Raw genomic sequence first — 26,685 nt, forward strand, 5'->3', positions numbered from 1 at the left:
TTGACCATCCGGACCTACTGCCCGATGTCCCAGTCGTCTTCGCTCCCGTGAGGAATCGAGGAGACGTGTCGCTTCTAGCAGCGGCTGTGCCTGCGTCCTGGATCCCTGGTCCTTTCCTTGCCCTGAGGTCTGTCTGTCGGCTTGGCACGGAGACTTCCACAAGCAGGAGAGGACGGGGAAGGGTGCACGTGTGCACGTCACTGAACTTTGACAAGTTGCACCAACACACTGGGATACGATTACTACTCAGCGAGGACATAAGAGAGGCGCATGGTTTCTCCAAGAAAGGAGAAGCAAATAGAAAAGGTAGCTTGTCCAAGTTGCACAACGAATGCAAAGTACAGACTGTGGAACAACCGGGTTTCACACACACACAAACCCGAACCATATCCCTGGGAATTTGCCCGTCCGACGAATTAAATGTCTGTTAGGTTAAAGTGCCATGTTTTGACGAGGAGGTCCTAAGGACAAGGATTGAGCAGTATTTTGGGGGAGAGATTATATAACGGCGCGCCTGGCCAAGTGCTTCTTCGACGCCGCGGGGTGGTGGAGATTAAAAGGAGAATCTCCCGGTCGCCTGGGTGGCTCAGCAGTTGAGCGTCTGCCTTGGGCTCAGGCGGTGATGCCCAGGTCCAGGGTGGAGTCCCGCATCGGGCTCCCTGCAGGGGGCCTGCTTCTCCCTCTGCCTGCCTCTCTGCCTCTCTCTGTGTCTCTCAGGAGTAAATAAATCTTAAAAAAAAAAACAAAAAACAAAACCTTCAAAAAACCTTCTCCTGCCATCCAGAAAATCCTCTCCACAAATATAGAAAGAAGAGAACGATTGTTATGTTGGTTTAAACGATTTATTTGAGAGAGAGAGGGGGAGAGAGAGGGCGTGAGAGCAGGGGGAGGGGCAGAGGGAGAAGAAGAGAGAATCCCCAGCTGACTCCAGGCTCAGCCAGCAGCCCCACGGAGGGCTTCATTCCACAACCCTGACATCCGGACCTGAGCCCAAACCAAGAGGCAGCTGCTTACCTGGCTAAGCCACCCAGGCCCCCCATCCTACCGTTAAATAACCTTTAAACCAGACTGTGTCGCACATCACAGGCAAACCACTAACAAGTTTGCAAGGAGAACCCGGAGACTTGTCTTTCCTTGTAGCTCAGCCCATAGTTCTCATCCTAAGTGGTAAACCTGTTTCACACCTACAGGACTCGTCAGCACCATTTGCTATGCATTTTTTCATAGTTCATCCTAAATTCACCTGGTAATCGGGGTGCTGGTCCATCCTAGTTGTCTCTGTGTGAAGGAGGAGAAAAAAGTTCTTACCTTTCTCTGTCAAGCAGGTAGTTTACAGCTCATAGCAAGATGCCTAGAGACCATGCTTACCCCCTCCCGGAGACACAGAGGGACACTATCTTCCTTGAGGTTTACAGGTCAAAGAGATGGCTCCCAGGCCCTTAAGAACAACCTTCCTGGGTTGTAATGTGGGCAATACAATTGTTCAGCTTCAAACGATATTTAGATACATATGAGATCAACAGAGGAAGTATTTATATTACAAGTTTACTCAGGTAATGCTTTATTTTTTATCTTTTTAAAAGATTTCATATTCCTGAGACACACAGAGAGAGGGGAAGAGACATAGGCAACTGGAGAAGCAGGCTGCCTGTAGGGGGCCTGTTGTCGTGTTGTGGGACTCCATCCCAAGACCCCAGGATCACACCTGAGCCAAAGACACCCGCTCAACCAGAGCCACTCAGGTGCCCCACTAACACTCTTATGTTTTTGTGGGTTTTTTTTTAAGATTTTATTCATTTGTTCAAGAGAGACACAGAGAGAGAGAGAGAGGCACAGACACAGGCAGAGGAAGAAGCAAGCCCCCGGCAGAGAGCCTGATGCAGGACATGATTCCAGGAGCCCGGGATCACGACCTGAGCCTAAGGCAGATGCTCAACGACCGAACCACCCACGGCCCCCCGCCCGTAAATCTCTTCTAAAAAGTAACAGTAAGTACTCTTTTATACCAATGAACGGGCACATAACCCATTCCCGATTTCCCTTAGCCGAGCTGCTGCATCAAACTAATCCCTCACAAAGGGTGTGCTTCTCCCGAAGCTGCCGATGGCAGTGGCAGTGTAGCCAGGAGCAGTCTTGCCCAGCTCTTGCTGCTACGAAGTGTGGCTGGTGCCGGAATGCTCACCGAAGGAGTGCTGCAGTTGGAGCCAGGCGGTCACACCTCCCCTGGGCCTGAGCCTAGAAGATCTCCAGGCACATCCCTTCCATATCCTTTTCCGTATTCAGCAGGTAAAGGACAGAAGGTGCGCTGAGCACGTCGGTGAAGACAGGCAGAACCCCAGTCCCCTGGGTCCTGGCCTTCAGCCCCTGCTCCCCCCACCACCACCCCAGTGCACTGCCTGGCTCAGCTGAAGACCGGGACACCCTCCCACCTCTCCCCTCTGGCTCTCTGCCTGTGAACTCTGGCTGCCGTGCCCCTCCCCGTGAACATCCTACTGCGTTCCTGCAACTGACACACGTTGGGCTGCCCCACAACCTCAGCCCCCTACCTCGGCCTCAATACTCTCTGGGCACTGAAATGGACACTCTTTTTTTTTTATATTTTTTTTAATTTTTATTTATTTATGATAGTCACAGAGAGAGAAAGAGAGGCAGAGACACAGGCAGAGAGAAGCAGGCTCCATGCACCAGGAGCCGATGTGGGAATCGATCCTGGGTCTCCAGGATCGCGCCCTAGGCCAAAGGCAGGCGCCAAACCGCTGCGCCACCCAGGGATCCCTGAACTGGACACTCTTAAGGCTCACCCTTCACTCCAGATAGCTAAAATCTGTCATTTCATATTTTCATCTATCTCCTCCTTCTAGAAACCTATTTAACCTGGGAGGGCAAATCTTCACCTCGTGTGTCCGTCTGGGCCAGAAGCAGCAGACCTGCATCATTTCATATTGTTTAAAATCTCTTCATTCATTAGTATTTAAAATAAAAAGTTTTCTCTTTCTGTATTTGGAAAAAACACAAATATTTCTCCCAATTTATCATCAAGCTTTATTTATTCTTTCTTTCTTTCTTTCTTTCTTTCTTTCTTTCTTTCTTTCTTTCTTTCTTTCTTTCTTTCATTCATGAGAGATGCACACAGAGAGGCAGAGACACAGGTGGAGGGAGAAGCTGGCTCCCCCAGGGGAGTCCGACGGGGGCCAATCTGGATCTCAGGACCCCAGGACCATGCCCTGGCCAGAAGGCAGAGACCCAACTAAAAAGCCACCCAGGCGACCCAAGTCATTGATCTTTTTAACCTAATGTTTTACTTTATTTTCTGTCATATGGATATTGTTTCTGTGTTCAAATCGTTCACTTCCTCTTCATACTTTTCATCTGTTTAGACACTGTCTTTGAAGAAGCCTTTCCCACCCTTAATTTCCTAAGTAGTTGCCTCGGTTTGCTCCCGTTTATTTTTCTCTCTTTAATGCATCAGTTTTATTAAGCTAACTGACACCCATCTTCAAGATTTGTAAATCATTCTTCTCTTGAAGTCTTTCCACCATGTTTTCCAAAATGAACAGTCACCTTGACCAGGAAATGCCAGAGGCTAAGAAAGCTCAAGGTTCTAATCTGTGTGAAAGAACCCATTCTTCTTTGAAGCCTCCCGACATGGACGCGTCTTGCTTTGGGGAAAGGGGCAGCAGAAGTATCAGGAAAGTGACTGTCAAATCTGAATTCCCTCTTCTTCAAAAATACTGTGTGGATCTGCCTACAGGGAAGCTGTAACAAAGTAAGACAAACCAGGCAGCTTTCAGGCTGTCACGACAAACGTACATTCTCTCACTGTTCTGGAGGCTGGGAGTCTGAGATTCAGGTGTGGGCAGGGCTGGTTCCTTCTGAGTGCTGTGGGGGAGGGGCTGTTGCATCCTCCCGCCCTGGCTGGTAGATGTCAGTCTTCTCTCCCTGTGTCATCCCATTCTCTTCTCTGTACTTGGATGTTTGCGTCCAAATTTTCCCTTTAAAAAAAAAAAAAAAAAGTTATGCATTCATTTTACAAAGAGAGGACAAGCAAGCCAGGGGAGGGGCAAACGGGGGGGGGGCAGGGAAAGGGAAAGAGAAAGAGAGAGAGAGAGAGAGAGGAGAGAGAAGCAGACACCCCTCTCGGGTGTGGAACAGACACCTCTCTGGGGCTTGATGTGGGGCTCAATCTAACAACCTTGAGAGCAGGGCCTGGACCAAAATCGAGTTGGATGCTCAACGAACTGCGCCCCCCAACCCCCCCCTCAATTTTCCCTTCATAAAGGACAGCATGCTACAGACCCCACTTTACCTTGGTTTCTTCCATAAGGACCCCACCACTAAATACAATCACATTCTGAGGTACCAGGGCGTGGTACACATGAATGGGGTGGTGGGGGTGCGAGGGGGCACACAATTGAACCCTAGCATTTGTACACCTGGTCATGTCAAATTGGCTCTCTCACTGTCTTGGTTATGCTGTAAGGGAAGAGCGCTTACACATTATCTTATCTAAGTATTTTAGTTTACAGGTGAAGAAACGGGGGCCTGGAAGAAGGAAGGATTTGCCTAGGGGCACAGGCTGCTTTGTAACAAAACCATATCGTTCCCACCTCCCCACCACCCCCATCTTTTAGCCAGGTATTCTATCTCCTGCTTTATGTCCTCCAGATTGTCTATCCTCAGGAGTCTGGGCAGACAGAGAAGGGGACAGAGTGAATAGGTTACAGGATTTGAATCAAAACAGCTGAAGTGAATCCTGGGGTCCGCTTTGGTCTTTTGGGTTTCACAATCCTTGTTTCCAGAAAACAAATCCTAGTACCCTGCTCTCTCAACGCAGCAAAGAAAAGGAGGAGACATTCCTCCTGCAAATGTCTTATAAAGGATAGATCTTTGATTGAAAACAAGATTTGCAAACCAACATGGGCAAATTGGTAAGTAGACACCATTTCAGAACATTTCAAAGAGGCGATAATAACAGACGATACACCTTAACCTGACTTTGGGACCCACCAAGTATATGTCAGCCAGGGTGCAGGGGAGTATAAAAGTCAAAGACTAAGATTTACCTTTAACACTGAGCTTCAGACACCAGATCTTCGAAGTCGGTATCCAGAACCTCTTCCCGTCTCCCCATCCCAGAATTCTGTTCTGTGAGTTAGCACTGCAAGCCGTCTTCCTAGGGTGTCTCTAGGTCTTAAGGGTCACAGAAGGGAAACACAGAAACCATTACTCACTAGAGAATGACAGGCCAGGGTGAGCAGCCCCTGGCTAGCTGTGACTTAGTGGAGAGGGCAGGTGTTGTTGTTGTGTGATTTTTTTTTTTTCTTGAGTTTTCATTCATTTATTTGAATGAGAGAGAGAGTGAGAGAGAGAACACAGGCAGCGGGGAGAGAGGAAAGCAGGCGCCCCATGAGCAGGGAGCCTGATATGGGGCTTCAATGGGTGCAGACTTCCAGTTTGAGGGAAGATGACCAAGTTCTAGAGACGGAAGTTGCTGATGGCAGCACAACAACGCAAATGTGCTTAAGGCCACTTAATGATACGCTCACCAGTGATTAAAATGCTGTATTTTATGTTGTGTTATTTTATCACCAAAAGAAGGAAAGAGCAAGCAAGACTCAGATGCCCAGGTGAAAAGCAGAGGAAGGAGGTACGAGGTGTGGAAGAAGCTTCCCCTGATACCACAGGACAGCCAGTCAGTTATTTTGTGACTGCATCTGTGCTCCTGGGGGCTTCCCACCTTCTCAATAAAACAGATTCTGCCTCCAATTGGAGGTTTTTCCACTCAGCCTTTGTGGGCACGTCACAGTTTATTCATAGGATACACAAGGAGTAGTGAAATTCCTAGGTCAAGGGTAATACACATGCTCAAAATTTTACATGCAAGCTAGAGCTGATTAACTGCAATCAAGGGGCAGGTTTTGGGTGATCCATGGACTTCTGAAGTCGGGGACAGCATCTGATGTGTGTGGGAGCACACGTACAATTTTCTAGGAGTAGGCTCTCAAAATACCTCTCGGGCTCAGGGACACCGGAGAGTAGAGCATGAACGCTCCCCCAACACAGCATCAGTAAAACAAGTGAGAGAGCTCTGCCAAATTAAGCGACGTAAACTAACTTTTCAATCCAACAAGTCCATGTGCCTGGACCTTCCCTACATACTTATTTCACTCTTGTAAGATCTTACCTTCCCTCGTCTGTTTCCTCCCTCTGCTGCCAGACTGCACCGTGAAACAGGAATAGAAGGATGCAGAGAGCCCCGCATCTGCTGGAGAGGAGTAGAGTGATCCAGACACCCCGAGGACAGTTTTGGAGGACGGTTGCAGGCTGGATCGGCGACATGAGATAGCCTTGATCCTGAACTCCAGAAGTGGACCTCGGTCTCGCAGTTGCAAAACTGGTGGCATCACGATTTCAAACTTCAAGCTCTGTTACAAAGCAATATTCAAATGACAGCATAGTACTGGCACAAAAACAGACACATAGATCAATGGAACAGAATAGAGAATGTAGAAATGGACCTTCAACTAATCTTCGACAAGGCAGGAAAAATATCCTGTGGAAAAAAGACAGTCTCTTTAACAAACGGTGCTGTGAAAATCGGACAGCCACATGCAGAAGAATGAAAGTGGACCATTTCCTCACACCATACACAGAAATAGACTCAAAGTGGATGAAAGACCTAACTATGAGTCAGGTGTCGATCAAAATGCTAGAGGAGAACACAGGCAGCAAACTCTGTGACGTCTGCTGCAGCAACGTCTTACGACACATGTCTCCAAAGGCAAGGGAAACAACGGCAAAAATGAACTATTGGGACTCCATGAATATTGAAAGCTTTTGCCCAGCAAAGGAAACAGTCGAGGAAACCAAAAGATACCCAACACAATGGGAGAAGATATGTGCAAATGACATATCAGATAAAGGGCTAGTATCCAAGATCTATAAAGAACTTCTCAAACTCAATACCCAAAGAACAAATAATCCAACAAGAAATGGGGAGAAGAAAAAAAAGGTGCTCAGCAGTTGAGCACCTGCCTTTGGTTCAGGTCATGATTCCAGAGTCCTGGGATTGAGTCCCACATCAGGCTCCCTGCGAGGAGCCTGCTTCTCCCGCTGCCTGTGTCTCTCCCTCTCTCTCTGTGTCCCTCATGAATAAATAAACAAAATATTTTTAAAACTCAAATGGGCAGAAGACATGAACAGACATTCCGCCAAAGAGGACATACAAATGGCCGACAGACACATGAGACTACGCTCCACATGCCTCGGCATCAGGGGAATAGAAATCAAACTACACTGAGATACCACCTCACACAAGTCAGAGTGGCTAAAATTGACAAGTCAGGAAATGATAGACGTTGGCAAGGATGTGGAGAAAGGGGGACCCTTGTACACTGTTGGTGGTAACGTAAGCTAGTGTAGCTACTCTGGAGGTTCCTCAGAAAGTTCCAAATAGACCTACCGTATGACCTGGCATTTGCACTACTGGGTATTTACTCCAAAGACACAAGTGTAGTGATGCAGAGGGGCATCTGCACCCCAATGTTCATAGCAGCAATGTCCACAGGAGCCAAACTATGGAAAGAGCCCGGATGTCTACAACAGATGAATGGATCAAGAGGACGTAGTGTGTGTGTGTGTGTGTGTGTGTGTGTGTGTGTGTGTGTGTGTTTGTAATGGAATATTACTCATCCATCAAAACGTGAAGTCTTGCCATTTACAGCAACATGGATGGAACTAGAGGCTATTCCACTAAGCGAAAAAAATCATCGAAAGACAATTATCATATGATTTCACTTAAACATGGAATTTAAGAAACAAAGAAGAGGAGCATAGGAGAAGAGAGGAAAAAATACAAGACGATATCAGAGAGAGACACAAACCATAAGTGACTCTTAATCATAGGCAACAAATGGAGGGTCGCTGGAAGAGAGGGGAGTGGGGGAATAGGACGACTCTGTGACGGACATTCAGGAGGGACATTAAGGAGGGACTGGGTGTTACATGAGGCTGATAAATCACTGACCTCTACCTTTGTAACCAATAATCCATCATATGTTAATTAATTGAAGTGTTTGTTTTTTAAAAAGAAGAAGAATATGGAGGCCGTGTCCTCTTGAAGAGAAATCAGCACTATCCACCTTAATCTAAAATAAATTCTTGACACATAGTCGTAAATATTAAAAAAAAAAAAGGAAAGGAAAAGAAAAACGTGGCTAAATGACCACATCCCCATTAAGCGACAGTATCATTGAACAGTGAACAGATGAGACTGATTGTGATGACCACAAACATCATGAAGGGAAGAAGACATCTCTTTATTATGATTCCCCGAGAGACACCTTTCAGTGTCCTCTTTAATAACCTAAAATAACATACAAACATGTCATCAAGGCAAGTTAAAAAATGACACCTGGTTCTCACAGTTTAATAACGAAGACTATCAAACAAACATTTACAGTTAGAAGAACATGAGGGAACTAACCCGTCTGGTTATAAGTATATCTGATGTATTATATAAGTATAATAAAAACAAAACCTATCCAGAATATGTAAACAAAGTTATAGTTATGCAGCAGCTGAAATCTCATCACAAAACTACGTTGGAACAGCATGTGTTGGAAACTATGACTGTTTCAGAACTATTTAAAATAAATACGTAAATAAAAACTAGAGAAACAAGTATAATCTAAGGGCAACATTTTCAAAATGAACAACTGAAATTCCTGACGTATGTTTGGCTGTCACAATCCTTTGGGTTCTAATTTTATATTTTTGAGGTAATTTCCTCCTCACCTTTGTCCCAGTGCATGAAAAATGGGACCTCCAACCTCTACCTCAGCAGAGATTCAAATTAAGTAATGTGAAATATTTGATGGTGGCCCAGGAGGGGATGGACGTGAAAAAACCCTGGTTTCTTTTTGTCTCTCCATGGACTCCTCCATGGACTCCCAGCTCCTAGGAGTACAACACGATAACTCCATTGAGCTCGTTCTGGAAGGTCCTGGGTTCTTCTAGATTATCTGTGAAAGAAACTCCTGTGTTCCTGACTTCCTACCGAAAACGTGCGTCTCCCCGGGGCTCAGGGATCTGCAATTGAGAAAGAGAGGAAGGACGTCAGATTGTAAGGAGGCAACTCTCCAGATATAGAGATTATTCACCTTCTCAGTCCATTGTAATCAGAGTTGAGACGAATTTATAAGTCCACTTTATCCCTAATCATTCGTTCTAAACCCCAGTTCATTTTCAAGTATGACTTTTGGACTTTGGTGATCCTGGCTCCAAAAACTTCTTCATGTACCTAAGAACAGGCCCAGTCATCTACTTTATAGCCAGGGCTCTAGGTGATTCTGTTCAGGGACCAAAACAAACAACCTTGAGAGGATGTTGCTTTAGACTGGACACTCACCTTGGTCCTTTTGTGCTACTTAGAGTCTGAACTAATCACCATACCGCAAACATCACTCACACATCAACATCATGAACCATGAGTCCAGATGCCTAATCCCCCATTCTAACCCTACATCCCGATGTTCAACCATAACACCTAGTCCTAAAGTTGGTCAGTGCTATGTGGTCTGAATGTTTGTATCCCACACGCACACCCCAATCATATATTGAGATCCTAACCCACAAGGTGATGGTGCTAGATGGGGCCACTGGGATGATTAGGGCATGGGTGGGGCCCTCTTGAATGGGATTAGTGCTCTGATAAAAGAGACCCCAGTGACCTGGCTCTCCCCTTCCACCATGTGAGGACACAGCCAGAAGGTGGCAATCTGCAACCCAGGAAAGGTCTGACCAACCCAGTAAAGGTTCTGACACTCTGATCGCAGACTTGTCCCCTCCAAATTGTGAGAAATAAATGTCTGTTGTTCATAAGCCATCCATCCACTCTGTAGTCCTCTGATGTAGGAGCCTAAATGGACTAACAGAGCTATAGTTCACATGAGTTAAACCCAATCTTTACTTAATCCTCTACCCAAATCTATAAGTTTATGTGTCGATCACAATAAGCCATGCTGAAACTATTATTTCTTAAGCTTCACTTGTTCTGACAAACTTCCTTGACCAAAAACCTGAGGGGAAAGGTATAATTGAACAAAATGGGACACTGGTCCGGAAGCAGGTAGGGAACATGAAAAATGCACAGGCAATCTGGCCGTAAGCAATGTGCTTGAAAGGAAATTTGGATGAAAGCATAACTAGACATAATTTCTTTTGTATTACTAGGTAGGTAGACTCTTCCATCAAATATCCTACTGTTAGACATATACTTTGTTGTAAATAAGTCCCTGTGGTTGATACCTGTGAGGGATGAAAGGCCAAAAATGAATTAGAAAGTCTGGGGATCCCCGGGTGGCTCAGCGGTTTGGCGCCTGCCTTCGGCCCAGGGCATGATCCTGGAGTCCCACATCAGGCTCCCTGCGTGGAGCCTGCTTCTCCCTCTGCCTATGTCTCTGCCTCTATCTCTCTGTCTCTCTGTCTCTCTCTCTCTTTCTCTGTGTCTGTGTCTCTCATGAATAGATAAATAAATTTTTTTCCTAAGATTTTTACTTATTTATTCATGAGAGGCACAGAGAGAGAGAGGCAGGCAGAGACCCAGGCAGAGGGAGAAGCAGGCTCCACGCAGGGAGCCCGACGCGGGACTGGATCCCGGGTCTTCAGGAGCACACCCCGGGATGCAAGCGACACTAAACCGCTGCGCCACCGCGGCTGGCCCGCTGTGCCACCGCGGCTGCCCTGGATAATAAACTCTTAAAAAAGAAAGAAAGAAAGTGAATACACAATTTATGGAATCAATTGAAAACTTACTTTCCACAGAAAATCAACATTTCATGAAAGCTATCATTTGGGCCCCATTGCCGTGAATGGAATTATTTCAGCCATGCCTCTGTGACAAACTGGTTTTCCCTAGTCTGGCCCCCACACATCTCCCTGAGGTCATGCCTATGTGTGGTTGTGAGCATGTGGCTGGGACCTGAGTCAGCGTCTGGCTGCGTGGCTGCTCGACTTTACAGTGTGTGGGAAGGCTCATGTGTGGGGCAGGGGAGAGGAGCGTGGTCTAGCAATTGGATTCCTCAGATTTCCTCAATACACAATAAGTCATGGTGCCTGGACCCGTGAGGACACAGACGTACCTCCCCTCAGGCCGATGACCTCGGGCCTCCATGGTCCCTCTAGGGTATGAGGGTGCGATCTCGCCCCCACACCCACAGATCTGGATCGAAAGCCTGGATCTGGAAGACAAAGAGATCCCTGAGAAGACAACCTCCAGGTGGACTCCCCCTCCCTCCCACTCTGCAGTCTCGTCCTGAATCCCATGTCCCTCCACGTCCCCCCCCCTTCCATTGTCCCACCCCAAATCCCCACAGCCCACCCACCTCCTCGCACTCTTCCCTGGACACCCTGGTCCTCCATCCCATGGATCGGATGAATTGCAATCGCAGTTTGTGGAACAAGGGACGCTGGGAACGGTTCTTCCCATAAAGGAATGAAAAGATGGCTTGTTTGGGGGCCTGGTTGTCCTCTTCCATATCATTGGCCAGGTAGCTGGAGAAAGACATGAGGTTGCTGGTCAGGAGGAGCAGGACAGGAAGGACCCCCCACCTGAGCTCAGCTTCCCAGAAAAGATGCAGTCGGCTTCCTACCCAGCGTCGTAGAGCGCCCCCCAGTCATCAAGAAGGCACGGCTGGGCAGAGACTTCTCCCGCTTTGAGGAGAAAGACAACTCACCCAGAAGCTTGAGGGCATATGCTGCTCTGTTTTCCCATCCCTGAGCCCACCCCCTTCCCTTCAGCCTGTCTGTGCACACCCCTGTCGCCCTGTGGAGCAGGGGCATGTATACAGCTCCTGCTCTATTTCTGTAGTCCTGGCTTTCCTCCCAAATGACTAATATAGGACTGGGTTCATGTAGGTGCAGTAATTCAACATGCACTTGTTTCTCTCTTCCCATCGCCTCATGGTCCCTGGCACATCAGATGTACTTTGTAAGTTTTTGTTGAATGAATAAATGAATGCTTTCTCTCACGGTCAAGGGCAATACTGATTACCTCCTCGTAGACCCGACCTAACTTAAACATTTGCAAAATGTAAGGAATTGTCTGAGTGTTTTTGAGAGCCTGGTAATATTTTGACAAGACCTGCCTCAACAGGTGTCTCGTGTAATGGGATTGGGGAAGGGGGGAAAGGGGCAGAAGAGGGTAGTGAATGAGAAATAACGGTGGTCCAAAATGCCCATGAGACTAGAATTTTAACAGAAGTGCTACTAGGGTGCAGAAGTCAGGGAGGTTAGGGGGGCATCTGAAGATTTTGGGGTTGGAATCAATCTTGAGGAAAGGTCGTTTTCTTCAGGGAGACGTGCAAAATCACCTAGACAGGAAACACAGTACAGAAACGGAGGGAAGGGTCCTTGGAAGGATGAAACACGAAGAGGGTGCACAAGTTGGACGGAGACGAGGGGGTTGGAGCTAAGCTGGAAACTCTGACCTTGACCACTAGCACCCCTGGCCCATGAGATTGTTATGGAGCGCAGAGCAGGAGACGATGCTTTGGAAAGACTTCAGGCATATAGCACCCACTGGCTTGGGACGGATTTGTAAGAAACACCAGCGGGAGCCTTTACGACAGATCTGTGCTATGTCTTGAGGCTGAATTGAGGCATTTGTGCTGGGAATGCAGAGGAGGAGGACAGTTATGCTTGGTATTGCCATGGGAAGAAGACAGATCTCAAGGATCAGAACTGGCTGCTGCTTGAGCCTAGTTGCTTGGGGCAAGGCAGCGTCTGTTCTTTCCTTCACTCCTCTTTGGAGAGTTTTTGTTTCCTTCTCTTCAGGGGGTCTCTTAGCTGATGTTAGGGGCATTTGTGTTTGCAAATAATAGTATAAAAAACCCCTATACTCTAATTCTACTGTTTTTATACACAGACTAAACAGCTCAAAAAAAAAAAAAAAGATAAATGAATAAATAAATAAAACCCGCAAGATTTAAAGAGTTACAAACAGGTTGAAAAAAAGAGCCGAAAGATCAGAGTCCCACTTCTGCCCTCCTTCCTCCCAGGTTATTGACTACTGCTGATGGATGAGGCGAAATACTCACAGTGCCAGGAAGAAATGAATTCGCTGGTACTGCCAGGAGAAGAGACCAGCGCGGCTAAAATAGGCGATGACCATGGACAAGAGATACTGGCGGAAAGAGGAGAAAAGCCGTCATAGAAGGGTCCCATCCTGGGAGAGGAAGACCAGTGAGGTGAGGGGACAGGAGGCTGGAGCAGGTGGTGCCTCTTTGACATGTTGGGTGAACCTGCTTCTTTGGTGTCAGACAGTTGGTTACAAACTGGGGAAGGCAAGGGAAGAGTTTCAGGTGCTCCCAGGACGGGAGGTTGTGCTGGTTTGAGGGCTTGTGTTTAGGACAGCCAGCTTCAGGAGGGTCTTTGATAAGCTGGAGCCAAAGGAAGCCCCCCAAGAGCAGAGAGGCAAAGGGACTTAAGGTAGCAACAGCCAGAGGGGCACACCTGGTGCTCAGGTCCCAGGGATTCTGCAAAAGCCACGAGGTCCCCGACCAGAAGTCTTGGTAGGCATGAGGTTGGAGAGAGGGTTGAGGAGGCTTTCCCCTGCCCCAGGACAGGTGTTGGAGCAAGAGTCTATCTTAGTGGAGAACAACAATACCTTGTCGGATACTCTCAGATCTTTGTCCCAGGCCAGAAATCTTTTAATGACAGGATCCTCTGTGAAAAGAGGGCAGATGTCTGTCAAGTTGGCAACTGGAATGGGGTTACTGTGGGAACGTTCCAGAGCAAAGAGAACAGTACCTCCCCTGGGGAAGTTTCAGGATGTAGCCAAGGGTGAGGCTGATGGGCAGAGGGGAGAAAAGACCATGGACTGGCCAAGAAAAGTTGGCGGCTCCCCCTTGTCGGGTGACTGAGAGAGAGGCAGGTGTCAGCAGTGCATCTGCAGGATGGGATCTGAAGTAAGTAGTGATGCTGTCTCATCATGCATGGATGTGCCACTGCAGAGACCATAACATCATCCGCTGTCATTTTCTCATTCCACAGTGGCATCGGGGTACAAAGATGGCCTGTCCTCCCCTCCCCGCCCCCTGCCCCGACACAGCCGAAGGCACTTAGATTCAAAAGGCCAGTAAGCGCTAAGATGTCTCAGGAGTGCAACTGCAGCTAAGCTTTCTCATCCCTCTGTCATTTTTAAGTGTCCCCGATGAGGGGTCAGTATGGAGTCCTCCAAGGATGGAGAGAGAGAGCTCAGCGACCTGCAAAGAATTATTTTCCATTGGAAAAGCGTCGCCGTTGGAAGTTTCTGGTGTTTTCAGGAAAAAAGAATAAGGTTGGAGGGTGCTGTTCCTACCGAGCAGCCTGTTGAACGCCTCGTGGTGCTCAGGGAGCACTGAAGATAGCCGCTGTCTCTTCAGCTTCATCTTGAGGCCACTCAGTGTCTCCACCACCCAGATGTCGTTGGCCTCAGGGGCTGTCTCCTCATCGGATTCGATGTCTCTCTTCCTTCCGCGGGACTGAGGCAAGGGGCAGGGGTCTACAAAGGGGGCTGAGTGAAGAAACCAGGCTACAGTACAAAGCTTCTTCTGTCTTTGGAATTCAGCCACGCTTTCCACACCCCCAAACCCAAACTCCCTCTTCATTTCTCTGTGGCCTCATAGATGATTGGCCTCTCCAAAACCACCTTTCATCTTTGTCCTTCATTCATATGCATTTGCCCCCATTCATCTTTGCCACTGTTTCATACCCCCCACCACGCCCTCAAAACTCTTCCTCGTAGATCATTTCTCCCATGAGGATAATGGGATAATTTCCTGTCTTCCTTTATCTCCTCTTTGGATGTCATCTCCTAACCCTCCTTCCTTGCTTCCTGGGTTTTCCTTCCAGTGCGATACCCTTGTCCCCGGCTCCCGTGCTCTCTTCTCCAACCCCTGGCTTTCTGAATCTCTCCTGTCACGTGCAGTCTAGTCAGACACACCTTCCTGGCTTCTGTACCCATTTGTACTCACTAGTCAAGCCTGTCAAGTCCCTTCTCCCTCCTGCTTCCTCACCTGATGGTCCTGGGCTTTCTTCATCTACCACGGCCTCCGGGGGGTACCCTGATGTGCTAGGCTGGGGGCTCTGGCCCTCAGACTGGGCGGACGGTTGACAACTGGCCATGATTTCTCCCAAGCTCTTTGTGCCCTCCCAGGAGACTCAGACCCTCCTCTTCTCAAACTCCCCTTCTGGCTTCTGGGTGAACCCAAGCCCTGTTATCCCTTCTCTAAGCCGGGGCCAAGCTAGGAGTATGGACATGCTCTGCGAAGATGCTCTTGTCCACCTCCGTTGCCAAGAACCATGGAGTCCAGTCTTTCCAATCAGGAAGGTCAGAAGCCTCTGATGTCATGCACCATTCCAGCCTGGCAGCCATTTTGAAGGAAGACACGTGCAACTGCGAGACCGAGGTCCACTTCTGGAGTTCAGGATCAAGGCTATCTCATGTCGCCGATCCAGCCTGCAACCGTCCTCCAAAACTGTCCTCGGGGTGTCTGGATCACTCTACTCCTCTCCAGCAGATGCGGGGCTCTCTGCATCCTTCTATTCCTGTTTCACGGTGCAGTCTGGCAGCAGAGGGAGGAAACAGACGAGGGAAGGTAAGATCTTACAAGAGTGAAATAAGTATGTAGGGAAGGTCCAGGCACATGGACTTGTTGGATTGAAAAGTTAGTTTACGTCGCTTAATTTGGCAGAGCTCTCTCACTTGTTTTACTGATGCTGTGTTGGGGGAGCGTTCATGCTCTACTCTCCGGTGTCCCTGAGCCCGAGAGGTATTTTGAGAGCCTACTCCTAGAAAATTGTACGTGTGCTCCCACACACATCAGATGCTGTCCCCGACTTCAGAAGTCCATGGATCACCCAAAACCTGCCCCTTGATTGCAGTTAATCAGCTCTAGCTTGCATGTAAAATTTTGAGCATGTGTATTACCCTTGACCTAGGAATTTCACTACTCCTTGTGTATCCTATGAATAAACTGTGACGTGCCCACAAAGGCTGAGTGGAAAAACCTCCAATTGGAGGCAGAATCTGTTTTATTGAGAAGGTGGGAAGCCCCCAGGAGCACAGATGCAGTCACAAAATAACTGACTGGCTGTCCTGTGGTATCAGGGGAAGCTTCTTCCACACCTCGTACCTCCTTCCTCTGCTTTTCACCTGGGCATCTGAGTCTTGCTTGCTCTTTCCTTCTTTTGGTGATAAAATAACACAACATAAAATACAGCATTTTAATCACTGGTGAGCGTATCATTAAGTGGCCTTAAGCACATTTGCGTTGTTGTGCTGCCATCAGCAACTTCCGTCTCTAGAACTTGGTCATCTTCCCTCAAACTGGAAGTCTGCACCCATTGAAGCCCCATATCAGGCTCCCTGCTCATGGGGCGCCTGCTTTCCTCTCTCCCCGCTGCCTGTGTTCTCTCTCTCACTCTCTCTCTCATTCAAATAAATGAATGAAAACTCAAGAAAAAAAAAAAATCACACAACAACAACACCTGCCCTCTCCACTAAGTCACAGCTAGCCAGGGGCTGCTCACCCTGGCCTGTCATTCTCTAGTGAGTAATGGTTTCTGTGTTTCCCTTCTGTGACCCTTAAGACCTAGAGACACCCTAGGAAGACGGCTTGCAGTGCTAACTCACAGAACAGAATTCTGGGATGGGGAGACGGGAAGAGGTTCTGGATACCGACTTCGAAGATCTGGTGTCTGAAGCTCAGTGTTAAAGGTAAATCTTAGTCTTTGACTTTTATACTCCCCTGCACCCTGGCTGACATATACTTGGTGGGTCCCAAAGTCAGGTTAAGGTGTATCGTCTGTTATTATCGCCTCTTTGAAATGTTCTGAAATGGTGTCTACTTACCAATTTGCCCATGTTGGTTTGCAAATCTTGTTTTCAATCAAAGATCTATCCTTTATAAGACATTTGCAGGAGGAATGTGTCCTCCTTTTCTTTGCTGCGTTGAGAGAGCAGGGTACTAGGATTTGTTTTCTGGAAACAAGGATTGTGAAACCCAAAAGACCAAAGCGGACCCCAGGATTCACTTCAGCTGTTTTGATTCAAATCCTGTAACCTATTCACTCTGTCCCCTTCTCTGTCTGCCCAGACTCCTGAGGATAGACAATCTGGAGGACATAAAGCAGGAGATAGGATACCTGGCTAAAAGATGGGGGTGGTGGGGAGGTGGGAACGATATGGTTTTGTTACAAAGCAGCCTGTGCCCCTAGGCAAATCCTTCCTTCTTCCAGGCCCCCGTTTCTTCACCTGTAAACTAAAATACTTAGATAAGATAATGTGTAAGCGCTCTTCCCTTACAGCATAACCAAGGCAGTGAGAGAGCCAATTTGACATGACCAGGTGTACAAATGCTAGGGTTCAATTGTGTGCCCCCTCGCACCCCCACCACCCCATTCATGTGTACCACGCCCTGGTACCTCAGAATGTGATTGTATTTAGTGGTGGGGTCCTTATGGAAGAAACCAAGGTAAAGTGGGGTCTGTAGCATGCTGTCCTTTATGAAGGGAAAATTGAGGGGGGGGTTGGGGGGCGCAGTTCGTTGAGCATCCAACTCGATTTTGGTCCAGGTCCTGCTCTCAAGGTTGTTAGATTGAGCCCTACATCAAGCCCCAGAGAGGTGTCTGTTCCACACCCGAGAGGGGTGTCTGCTTCTCTCTCCTCTCTCTCTCTCTCTCTCTCTCTCTCTCTCTTTCCCTTTCCCTGCCCCCCCCCCGTTTGCCCCTCCCCTGGCTTGCTTGTCCTCTCTTTGTAAAATGAATGCATAACTTTTTTTTTTTTTTTAAAGGGAAAATTTGGACGCAAACATCCAAGTACAGAGAAGAGAATGGGATGACACAGGGAGAGAAGACTGACATCTACCAGCCAGGGCGGGAGGATGCAACAGCCCCTCCCCCACAGCACTCAGAAGGAACCAGCCCTGCCCACACCTGAATCTCAGACTCCCAGCCTCCAGAACAGTGAGAGAATGTATTTTTGTCGTGCCCACTCCTGAATCTCAGACTCCCAGCCTCCAGAACAGTGAGAGGATGTACGTTTGTCGTGACAGCCTGAAAGCTGCCTGGTTTGTCTTACTTTGTTACAGCTTCCCTGTAGGCAGATCCACACAGTATTTTTGAAGAAGAGGGAATTCAGATTTGACAGTCACTTTCCTGATACTTCTGCTGCCCCTTTCCCCAAAGCAAGACGCGTCCATGTCGGGAGGCTTCAAAGAAGAATGGGTTCTTTCACACAGATTAGAACCTTGAGCTTTCTTAGCCTCTGGCATTTCCTGGTCAAGGTGACTGTTCATTTTGGAAAACATGGTGGAAAGACTTCAAGAGAAGAATGATTTACAAATCTTGAAGATGGGTGTCAGTTAGCTTAATAAAACTGATGCATTAAAGAGAGAAAAATAAACGGGAGCAAACCGAGGCAACTACTTAGGAAATTAAGGGTGGGAAAGGCTTCTTCAAAGACAGTGTCTAAACAGATGAAAAGTATGAAGAGGAAGTGAACGATTTGAACACAGAAACAATATCCATATGACAGAAAATAAAGTAAAACATTAGGTTAAAAAGATCAATGACTTGGGTCGCCTGGGTGGCTTTTTAGTTGGGTCTCTGCCTTCTGGCCAGGGCATGGTCCTGGGGTCCTGAGATCCAGATTGGCCCCCGTCGGACTCCCCTGGGGGAGCCAGCTTCTCCCTCCACCTGTGTCTCTGCCTCTCTGTGTGCATCTCTCATGAATGAATGAAAGAAAGAAAGAAAGAAAGAAGAAAGAAAGAAAGAAAGAAAGAAAGAAAGAAAGAAAGAAGAAAGAAAGAAAGAAAGAAAGAAAGAAAGAAAGAAAGAAAAAGAAAGAAAGAAAGAAAGAATGAATGAATAAATAAAGCTCGATGATAAATTGGGAGAAATATTTGTGTTTTTTCCAAATACAGAAAGAGAAAACTTTTTATTTTAAATACTAATGAATGAAGAGATTTTAAACAATATGAAATGATGCAGGTCTGCTGCTTCTGGCCCAGACGGACACACGAGGTGAAGATTTGCCCTCCCAGGTTAAATAGGTTTCTAGAAGGAGGAGATAGATGAAAATATGAAATGACAGATTTTAGCTATCTGGAGTGAAGGGTGAGCCTTAAGAGTGTCCAGTTCAGGGATCCCTGGGTGGCGCAGCGGTTTGGCGCCTGCCTTTGGCCTAGGGCGCGATCCTGGAGACCCAGGATCGATTCCCACATCGGCTCCTGGTGCATGGAGCCTGCTTCTCTCTGCCTGTGTCTCTGCCTCTCTTTCTCTCTCTGTGACTATCATAAATAAATAAAAATTAAAAAAAATATAAAAAAAAAAAGAGTGTCCATTTCAGTGCCCAGAGAGTATTGAGGCCGAGGTAGGGGGCTGAGGTTGTGGGGCAGCCCAACGTGTGTCAGTTGCAGGAACGCAGTAGGATGTTCACGGGGAGGGGCACGGCAGCCAGAGTTCACAGGCAGAGAGCCAGAGGGGAGAGGTGGGAGGGTGTCCCGGTCTTCAGCTGAGCCAGGCAGTGCACTGGGGTGGTGGTGGGGGGAGCAGGGGCTGAAGGCCAGGACCCAGGGGACTGGGGTTCTGCCTGTCTTCACCGACGTGCTCAGCGCACCTTCTGTCCTTTACCTGCTGAATACGGAAAAGGATATGGAAGGGATGTGCCTGGAGATCTTCTAGGCTCAGGCCCAGGGGAGGTGTGACCGCCTGGCTCCAACTGCAGCACTCCTTCGGTGAGCATTCCGGCACCAGCCACACTTCGTAGCAGCAAGAGCTGGGCAAGACTGCTCCTGGCTACACTGCCACTGCCATCGGCAGCTTCGGGAGAAGCACACCCTTTGTGAGGGATTAGTTTGATGCAGCAGCTCGGCTAAGGGAAATCGGGAATGGGTTATGTGCCCGTTCATTGGTATAAAAGAGTACTTACTGTTACTTTTTAGAAGAGATTTACGGGCGGGGGGCCGTGGGTGGTTCGGTCGTTGAGCATCTGCCTTAGGCTCAGGTCGTGATCCCGGGCTCCTGGAATCATGTCCTGCATCAGGCTCTCTGCCGGGGGCTTGCTTCTTCCTCTGCCTGTGTCTGTGCCTCTCTCTCTCTCTCTGTGTCTCTCTTGAACAAATGAATAAAATCTTAAAAAAAAACCCACAAAAACATAAGAGTGTTAGTGGGGCACCTGAGTGGCTCTGGTTGAGCGGGTGTCTTTGGCTCAGGTGTGATCCTGGGGTCTTGGGATGGAGTCCCACAACACGACAACAGGCCCCCTACAGGCAGCCTGCTTCTCCAGTTGCCTATGTCTCTTCCCCTCTCTCTGTGTGTCTCAGGAATATGAAATCTTTTAAAAAGATAAAAGCATTACCTGAGTAAACTTGTAATATAAATACTTCCTCTGTTGATCTCATATGTATCTAAATATCGTTTGAAGCTGAACAATTGTATTGCCCACATTACAACCCAGGAAGGTTGTTCTTAAGGGCCTGGGAGCCATCTCTTTGACCTGTAAACCTCAAGGAAGATAGTGTCCCTCTGTGTCTCCGGGAGGGGGTAAGCATGGTCTCTAGGCATCTTGCTATGAGCTGTAAACTACCTGCTTGACAGAGAAAGGTAAGAACTTTTTTCTCCTCCTTCACACAGAGACAACTAGGATGGACCAGCACCCCGATTACCAGGTGAATTTAGGATGAACTATGAAAAATGCATAGCAAATGGTGCTGACGAGTCCTGTAGGTGTGAAACAGGTTTACCACTTAGGATGAGAACTATGGGCTGAGCTACAAGGAAAGACAAGTCTCCGGGTTCTCCTTGCAAACTTGTTAGTGGTTTGCCTGTGATGTGCGACACAGTCTGGTTTAAAGGTTATTTAACGGTAGGATGGGGGGCCTGGGTGGCTTAGCCAGGTAAGCAGCTGCCTCTTGGTTTGGGCTCAGGTCCGGATGTCAGGGTTGTGGAATGAAGCCCTCCGTGGGGCTGCTGGCTGAGCCTGGAGTCAGCTGGGGATTCTCTCTTCTTCTCCCTCTGCCCCTCCCCCTGCTCTCACGCCCTCTCTCTCCCCCTCTCTCTCTCAAATAAATCGTTTAAACCAACATAACAATCGTTCTCTTCTTTCTATATTTGTGGAGAGGATTTTCTGGATGGCAGGAGAAGGTTTTTTGAAGGTTTTGTTTTTTGTTTTTTTTTTTAAGATTTATTTACTCCTGAGAGACACAGAGAGAGGCAGAGAGGCAGGCAGAGGGAGAAGCAGGCCCCCTGCAGGGAGCCCGATGCGGGACTCCACCCTGGACCTGGGCATCACCGCCTGAGCCCAAGGCAGACGCTCAACTGCTGAGCCACCCAGGCGACCGGGAGATTCTCCTTTTAATCTCCACCACCCCGCGGCGTCGAAGAAGCACTTGGCCAGGCGCGCCGTTATATAATCTCTCCCCCAAAATACTGCTCAATCCTTGTCCTTAGGACCTCCTCGTCAAAACATGGCACTTTAACCTAACAGACATTTAATTCGTCGGACGGGCAAATTCCCAGGGATATGGTTCGGGTTTGTGTGTGTGTGAAACCCGGTTGTTCCACAGTCTGTACTTTGCATTCGTTGTGCAACTTGGACAAGCTACCTTTTCTATTTGCTTCTCCTTTCTTGGAGAAACCATGCGCCTCTCTTATGTCCTCGCTGAGTAGTAATCGTATCCCAGTGTGTTGGTGCAACTTGTCAAAGTTCAGTGACGTGCACACGTGCACCCTTCCCCGTCCTCTCCTGCTTGTGGAAGTCTCCGTGCCAAGCCGACAGACAGACCTCAGGGCAAGGAAAGGACCAGGGATCCAGGACGCAGGCACAGCCGCTGCTAGAAGCGACACGTCTCCTCGATTCCTCACGGGAGCGAAGACGACTGGGACATCGGGCAGTAGGTCCGGATGGTCAATCCTCTGAGCACGGTGCTTCTTACCCACCCGAGGAGGTGGAGACTTTCGAGACGTCCCCTAGCGTGTGGGCGCTTGGACTCCCGGGAAACAGAGTCCGGGTGTTTGTGCCGCTCCCCCAGGGGGCTCCCGCAGGACCCGGGCCGCACGCCGGCGCCGTGGTGCGCATGTGCAGCTCGGCCTGTGTGCGTGTTGGCGCAGGCGCAGTGCGGCCGCGCTGCTCTCGCTTCCTGTGCGTGCGCAGGTCACCGCTCGCCGCGGTTCCCAGGCTTCGGCCTCCGGCGGCCGAGGATTCCCCGGTACCCGCGGGGCTGTCCGCCGTCCGGCCGGGCCGGCACCCAGCGGGCGCGGGTCCGCGCGGGCCGGGCGGAGGCGCGAGCGGGATCCCCCCAGCGCGAGCCCCGGAGCCCGCGGGCCTGGGCCGGAGGAGCCGGGCGGTCGAGTGGCGGCGGCGGCGGCGGCGGCGGCGGCGGGGCCCGGGTCCGGCCGGTTTGCGGCCGCAGGACGGCGAGGCGTCAGGCGGCCGTTTGGGGCCCCGGAGGGTGGTCGGCCCGAAGTGAGTTTGCGCGCTAGTTCCAGAGCCGGCGCCCCGGGAACGGCGGCCCCGGGAGGCGCAGGAGGAGCAGCCCCCGCCCCGGATCCCTCGCGAGCCTTGGGGCAGCTCGGCGGGTCCCGACGGGGTAGGTCGTGCGCTCGCGGGCCTCCTGGCGGTTGTGGATCTTCCGGGCGGCCAGAGTGCGCGCGGGCGGGGAGGGATGGGCGCTCCCCCGGGACGCGGGACTCGTGGGGTCCCGGCTTCCCGGGGGCGCAAGGGGCTCCCGCCTCCCCTTGCCCCGTCCCCCGCTTGCTGCGCCGTCGCCCTGTCCAGCCTGCAGACGGGTCTCTAAGCGCCCAGGAGTGTGTGCGGAGCCGGCTGCGTTGTGCCCTGGGGCATCTGCCGGTGGAGCGCAGGGCCGGTGTGCGAGGAGGGCCGGGCTGCGGCTGCCTGGTTGACAGAGGAGCCTGGGCCTGAGAAGGGAGGCGGCTTGTCCAGGGCGACGGGGTCCGTGGGTGGGCTTGCTCTCGGGCCTGAGCTCCTGGGCGCGCGTGCTGGCCGCCCTGTTAGTTTTCGTGATCAAAAGGTTCTTCGGTGTAGCTAGCGCACAAGCCAGTGAAGGGAGAGCATTGGAAAACAAGTGCGCCTTGATGCACCTTTACCCTGCTTTAGAGACCTGGTGTTTTCTGTTCCTGTGCATACGTGATTTTAAGTCATTTGAAGAGGTAAGGAAAGACGGAGAGAGCACCGTGAAGAGGAGGGTTTTTTTCAGCGTTAGTGTAATGAAGGCAAACGGTTTGAAAAATGAGCCGATGTTTATATTAACCATTGAAGAGTAACCCATCTAGGGCAGCCCGGGTGGCTCAGTGGTTTCACGGGTCCTTCGGCGGAGGGTGTGATCCTGGAGATCCAGGATGGAGTCCCACGTCGGGCTCCCTGCATGGAGCCTGCTTCTCCCTCTGCCTGTGTCTCTGCCTCTCTCTCTCTCTCTCTCTCTCTCTCTGTCTCTCTCTCTCTCTGTCTCTCTGGGTCTCGTGAATAAACAAATAAATAAAATCTTAAAAAGAAAAAGAAAGAGTAACGCATCTGATCACCTCGTGATCCGTGGGAGGGACCCCAATTCTCTTGTACCTTTCTCTTTTCTCACATTTTTAGCCTCTTCTGAGTGTTCACAGGGAATGAGATTTCTTTGGAGGTATTATGCAGGATGACCAGTGACTTCTATCATTTCTTCTTCTTCCCCAGGTCCACCGTTAACAGTCTATGGTTTTCCAAGAGCAGCAGAAAATGAATGAATCCCAGGTGAGTTTTCCTGTGTCCGTGCTTGGTTTTGTAATGCATTTCAGCAGATTTATATGGGTCCAGATTTTAAAATGGGAGTATGGAAATAAAAGACGTTATCATGTAACATGCACTTCTCACCCTGTCAGATTAGCACAGAGTCTTTTGTGGAATTCATGTGTGCAGAGTTATGGGGTAGGGCTACATAGTTGACTCATGTGCCTGGTCGTCAGAGAAAAGGAGGGTACGGTGCGTTACATGATTTCAATTTTTATAAGAGGAAACAATTTTTTAACTTGTGGGCTTAAAAGGTTTCTTAGGACTTGTGAAACTGTGTTTGTGAAATTGATGTAGTTGCTGGTAGCTTTCCTAATGATCACATTAAATCATTGCAACTGATTACATATTTTTTGTTTATAAAAACCGAGGACCTGGTATGTATAATTTTTCCAGGCACCAAAATACGGTGATCCAAGGAGACATATTTTCATTGTTACTGTTTTGTCCAGGGGTAAAAGCTGAGTCGTGAGTGTAATGGCCTGCGCATCCTTCAGGTGGCTTCTGTTATTCCTACTTGTTCGGGTTGTGCAGTACATAATACAGCGAGGTATTCCCTAGTAAATATGCAGTCACTGCCGTTCCCATTTCAATTCTTAGCATCTTGATTTTGTCCTCACCCCTCTCTGGAACGTATTGCTACAGATTAGCAGTGACCTGGGCCCCTGGGTGACTCAGGCAGCTAAGTGTCTGCCTTTGGCTCAGGTCATGACGCTGGGGCCCTGTGATCGAACACCGAGTTGGGCTCCCTGCTCTGTGGGTCTGCTTCTCCCTCTGTCCCTCCCCCCACTTGTGTGTGCTCTCACTCTCTTGCTATCTCTCTCACTGTGTTGCTCACTATCAAATAATGAATAAAATCTTTTTAAAAAAAGATTAGCGGTGATCTCAGTACAGTCAGATGCATCAGACATCATCCAGCTCTTACCTCCCGTGATCATTCGTCTGACGTATTACTTCCACGTGTCTTTTCTTCGTGGAGTCTCCCTTTGCTTGGCTTTTTTTTTTTTTTTTTTTAATTTTTTTTTTTATTTATTTATGATAGTCACACACAGAGAGAGCGAGAGAGGCAGAGACACAGGCAGAGGGAGAAGCAGGCTCCATACACCGGGAGCCTGACGTGGGACTCGATCCCGGGTCTCCAGGATCGCGCCCTGAGCCAAAGGCAGGCGCTAAACCGCTGCGCCACCCAGGGATCCCTGCTTGGCTTTTAAAAAGGTTCACCTGCAGATATTTTTGCTCTTTAACTGATCAGGGGTGTTTGAAAAAGTAGGTGAGGGTAACCTGCAATACCTATTTTTCTGAGTATATAATATCTGGTGTTGAAAGTTTCGCCATCTTCTGGATGTGTTTGAGATGGTTCTTTTCAATCAGCATACACACAGAGACCACTCTCTCCAGGTGGTTAAGTCTTTTAAATCATTTACTGATGGTTTCCTTGTATGTGTGTTATGTTACTGCTTTGTAATCTATGTTTTGAAGAAATTTTGTCTATCCTGTGTTTCCCGTAGTCTGGATTGTGTGGACCTCGTTGCTGTCATTCTAACTCGACGACTTTTGTCATTACCCATATGCCTTCTATAATTGGTAGTTAGCTCTGGACGTTGACCCAGTTCTGTTCAGTTCTTTTGCAAGTCTTTGCTGCTCATGACTACTATCCGCTTTCCCCTCGAGGGCCATATCTTCTTCCTTTGTTTTTGTGACGTTAGCATCTATTGGTTGGTGTTCATTGCCAAGATCCCCCAATTCTTTAGGGGAGACAAGATGGTGCTATGTTACTTTACCATTTCTTTGTTTCCCAGCTAGAATACTTTCCTAAAGAACAACATCTCTTTAAATAGTTCTGTGGTTCTTACAGACAAGATTATTTTCACAATATCCAGTGGGCTCCTAAGCAACTGGGATTTTTCTTTGTTTCATTTTGTTACCGTTATGAGCTCATGGGTTTACACATATTTTAAGTATTTCAGTACATTGAAGTCGTTTTTCTGTTTGATGTCTAAGTGGTTCTGTGTTTGACCAGAGGAATCCCTTCACATGGGTTTCTGAGTCCTTTTGCAACATCCTCTATGTATTTGATAACATTCATTTTTATTCAACATTTTATGTTGAAAAAACTTCAAACTTTCACAACAGTCGCAAGGATCTTAGAGAACTCCCATGTTCCCTTTGCCCAGATACTCCAGTTTTTTTACCTCTCCCCACATTTGCTTTATTAGCTGTGTGTGTGTTTGTGTGTGTGTGTGTGTGTATATATATATATATATATATATATATATATATATATATTCTTATCTGAATCATTTGACAGCAGATGTCATCTGTCAAGTCCCTCTTCAGATTATACCTACTAAAATCAAGAATATTGATTGATGGGTGAATTCCAGACGTGGTATATTTTTATAACATTGTCATGTAGCCAGTCTGGCTTGCTTTTGAGACGTGTTGTGTGTGATTTCACCCTTCAGTTTTAGCCTATTTCCATCCTTTTTTTTTTTTTTTTAATTTATTTATTTATGATAGAGAGATCTTGAGAGAGGCAGAGACACAGGCAGATGGAGAAGCTGGCTCCATGCAGGGAGCCCGACGTGGGACTCGATCCCAGGACTCCAGAATCGTGCCCTCGGCCAAAGGCAAGCGCCAAACCACTGGGCCACCCAGGGATCTCCCCTATTTCCATCTTTATATTTGAAGTGCAGTTAGTTGGATTTTGGTGTTTAAATCCAGTCTAACAGTTTCTGCTTATTAATTGGGTTGCTTAAACCACCTTATATGTAATCTGATTATTGATATAACCAGTTAGGTTGTAGTCTGGTTTTGTTTTCTCTTTGTATTTTTGGCTTTGTTTCTTTTTGCTTTTGTGA

At 48.4% G+C, this 26,685-nt stretch overlaps 2 protein-coding genes across 6 annotated transcripts in view; one reads left to right on the top strand and one right to left on the bottom strand.

The window, feature by feature from the left end:
- LOC112646065 (speedy protein E4-like) overlaps positions 1-17,599 on the bottom strand; it is a 39,344-nt gene extending 21,745 nt beyond the window's left edge. The window contains exons 1-9 of one of the 3 annotated variants that reach the window (XM_035717562.2): positions 15,057-17,599; positions 14,360-14,554; positions 13,667-13,725; positions 13,098-13,183; positions 11,385-11,553; positions 11,142-11,240; positions 6,185-9,090; positions 5,064-5,190; positions 3,281-3,992 (exon numbers count right to left, since the gene is read on the bottom strand). In XM_035717562.2, coding sequence (XP_035573455.1) covers positions 11,181-11,240; positions 11,385-11,553; positions 13,098-13,183; positions 13,667-13,725; positions 14,360-14,554; positions 15,057-15,165 — 678 coding nt within the window. In that variant the 5' untranslated portion in view covers positions 15,166-17,599 and the 3' untranslated portion in view covers positions 3,281-3,992; positions 5,064-5,190; positions 6,185-9,090; positions 11,142-11,180. Of the gene's footprint in view, positions 1-3,280; positions 3,993-5,063; positions 5,191-6,184; positions 9,091-11,141; positions 11,241-11,384; positions 11,554-13,097; positions 13,184-13,666; positions 13,726-14,359; positions 14,555-15,056 lie in introns of those variants that run through there. The other 2 variants (XM_049111164.1, XM_049111163.1) reach the window with 2 other exon arrangements.
- A 4,836-nt stretch (positions 17,600-22,435) lies between these two features.
- LOC112646343 (RB-associated KRAB zinc finger protein) overlaps positions 22,436-26,685 on the top strand; it is a 28,688-nt gene continuing 24,438 nt past the window's right edge. The window contains exons 1-2 of one of the 3 annotated variants that reach the window (XM_025426267.3): positions 22,436-22,631; positions 23,732-23,788. In XM_025426267.3, coding sequence (XP_025282052.2) covers positions 23,750-23,788 — 39 coding nt within the window. In that variant the 5' untranslated portion in view covers positions 22,436-22,631; positions 23,732-23,749. Of the gene's footprint in view, positions 22,632-22,793; positions 23,212-23,731; positions 23,789-26,344; positions 26,455-26,685 lie in introns of those variants that run through there. The other 2 variants (XM_025426268.3, XM_049111165.1) reach the window with 2 other exon arrangements.

The sequence above is a fragment of the Canis lupus genome, chromosome 6 (genome assembly GCF_003254725.2).
Source record: "Canis lupus dingo isolate Sandy chromosome 6, ASM325472v2, whole genome shotgun sequence".
Lineage (NCBI taxonomy): Eukaryota > Metazoa > Chordata > Mammalia > Carnivora > Canidae > Canis > Canis lupus.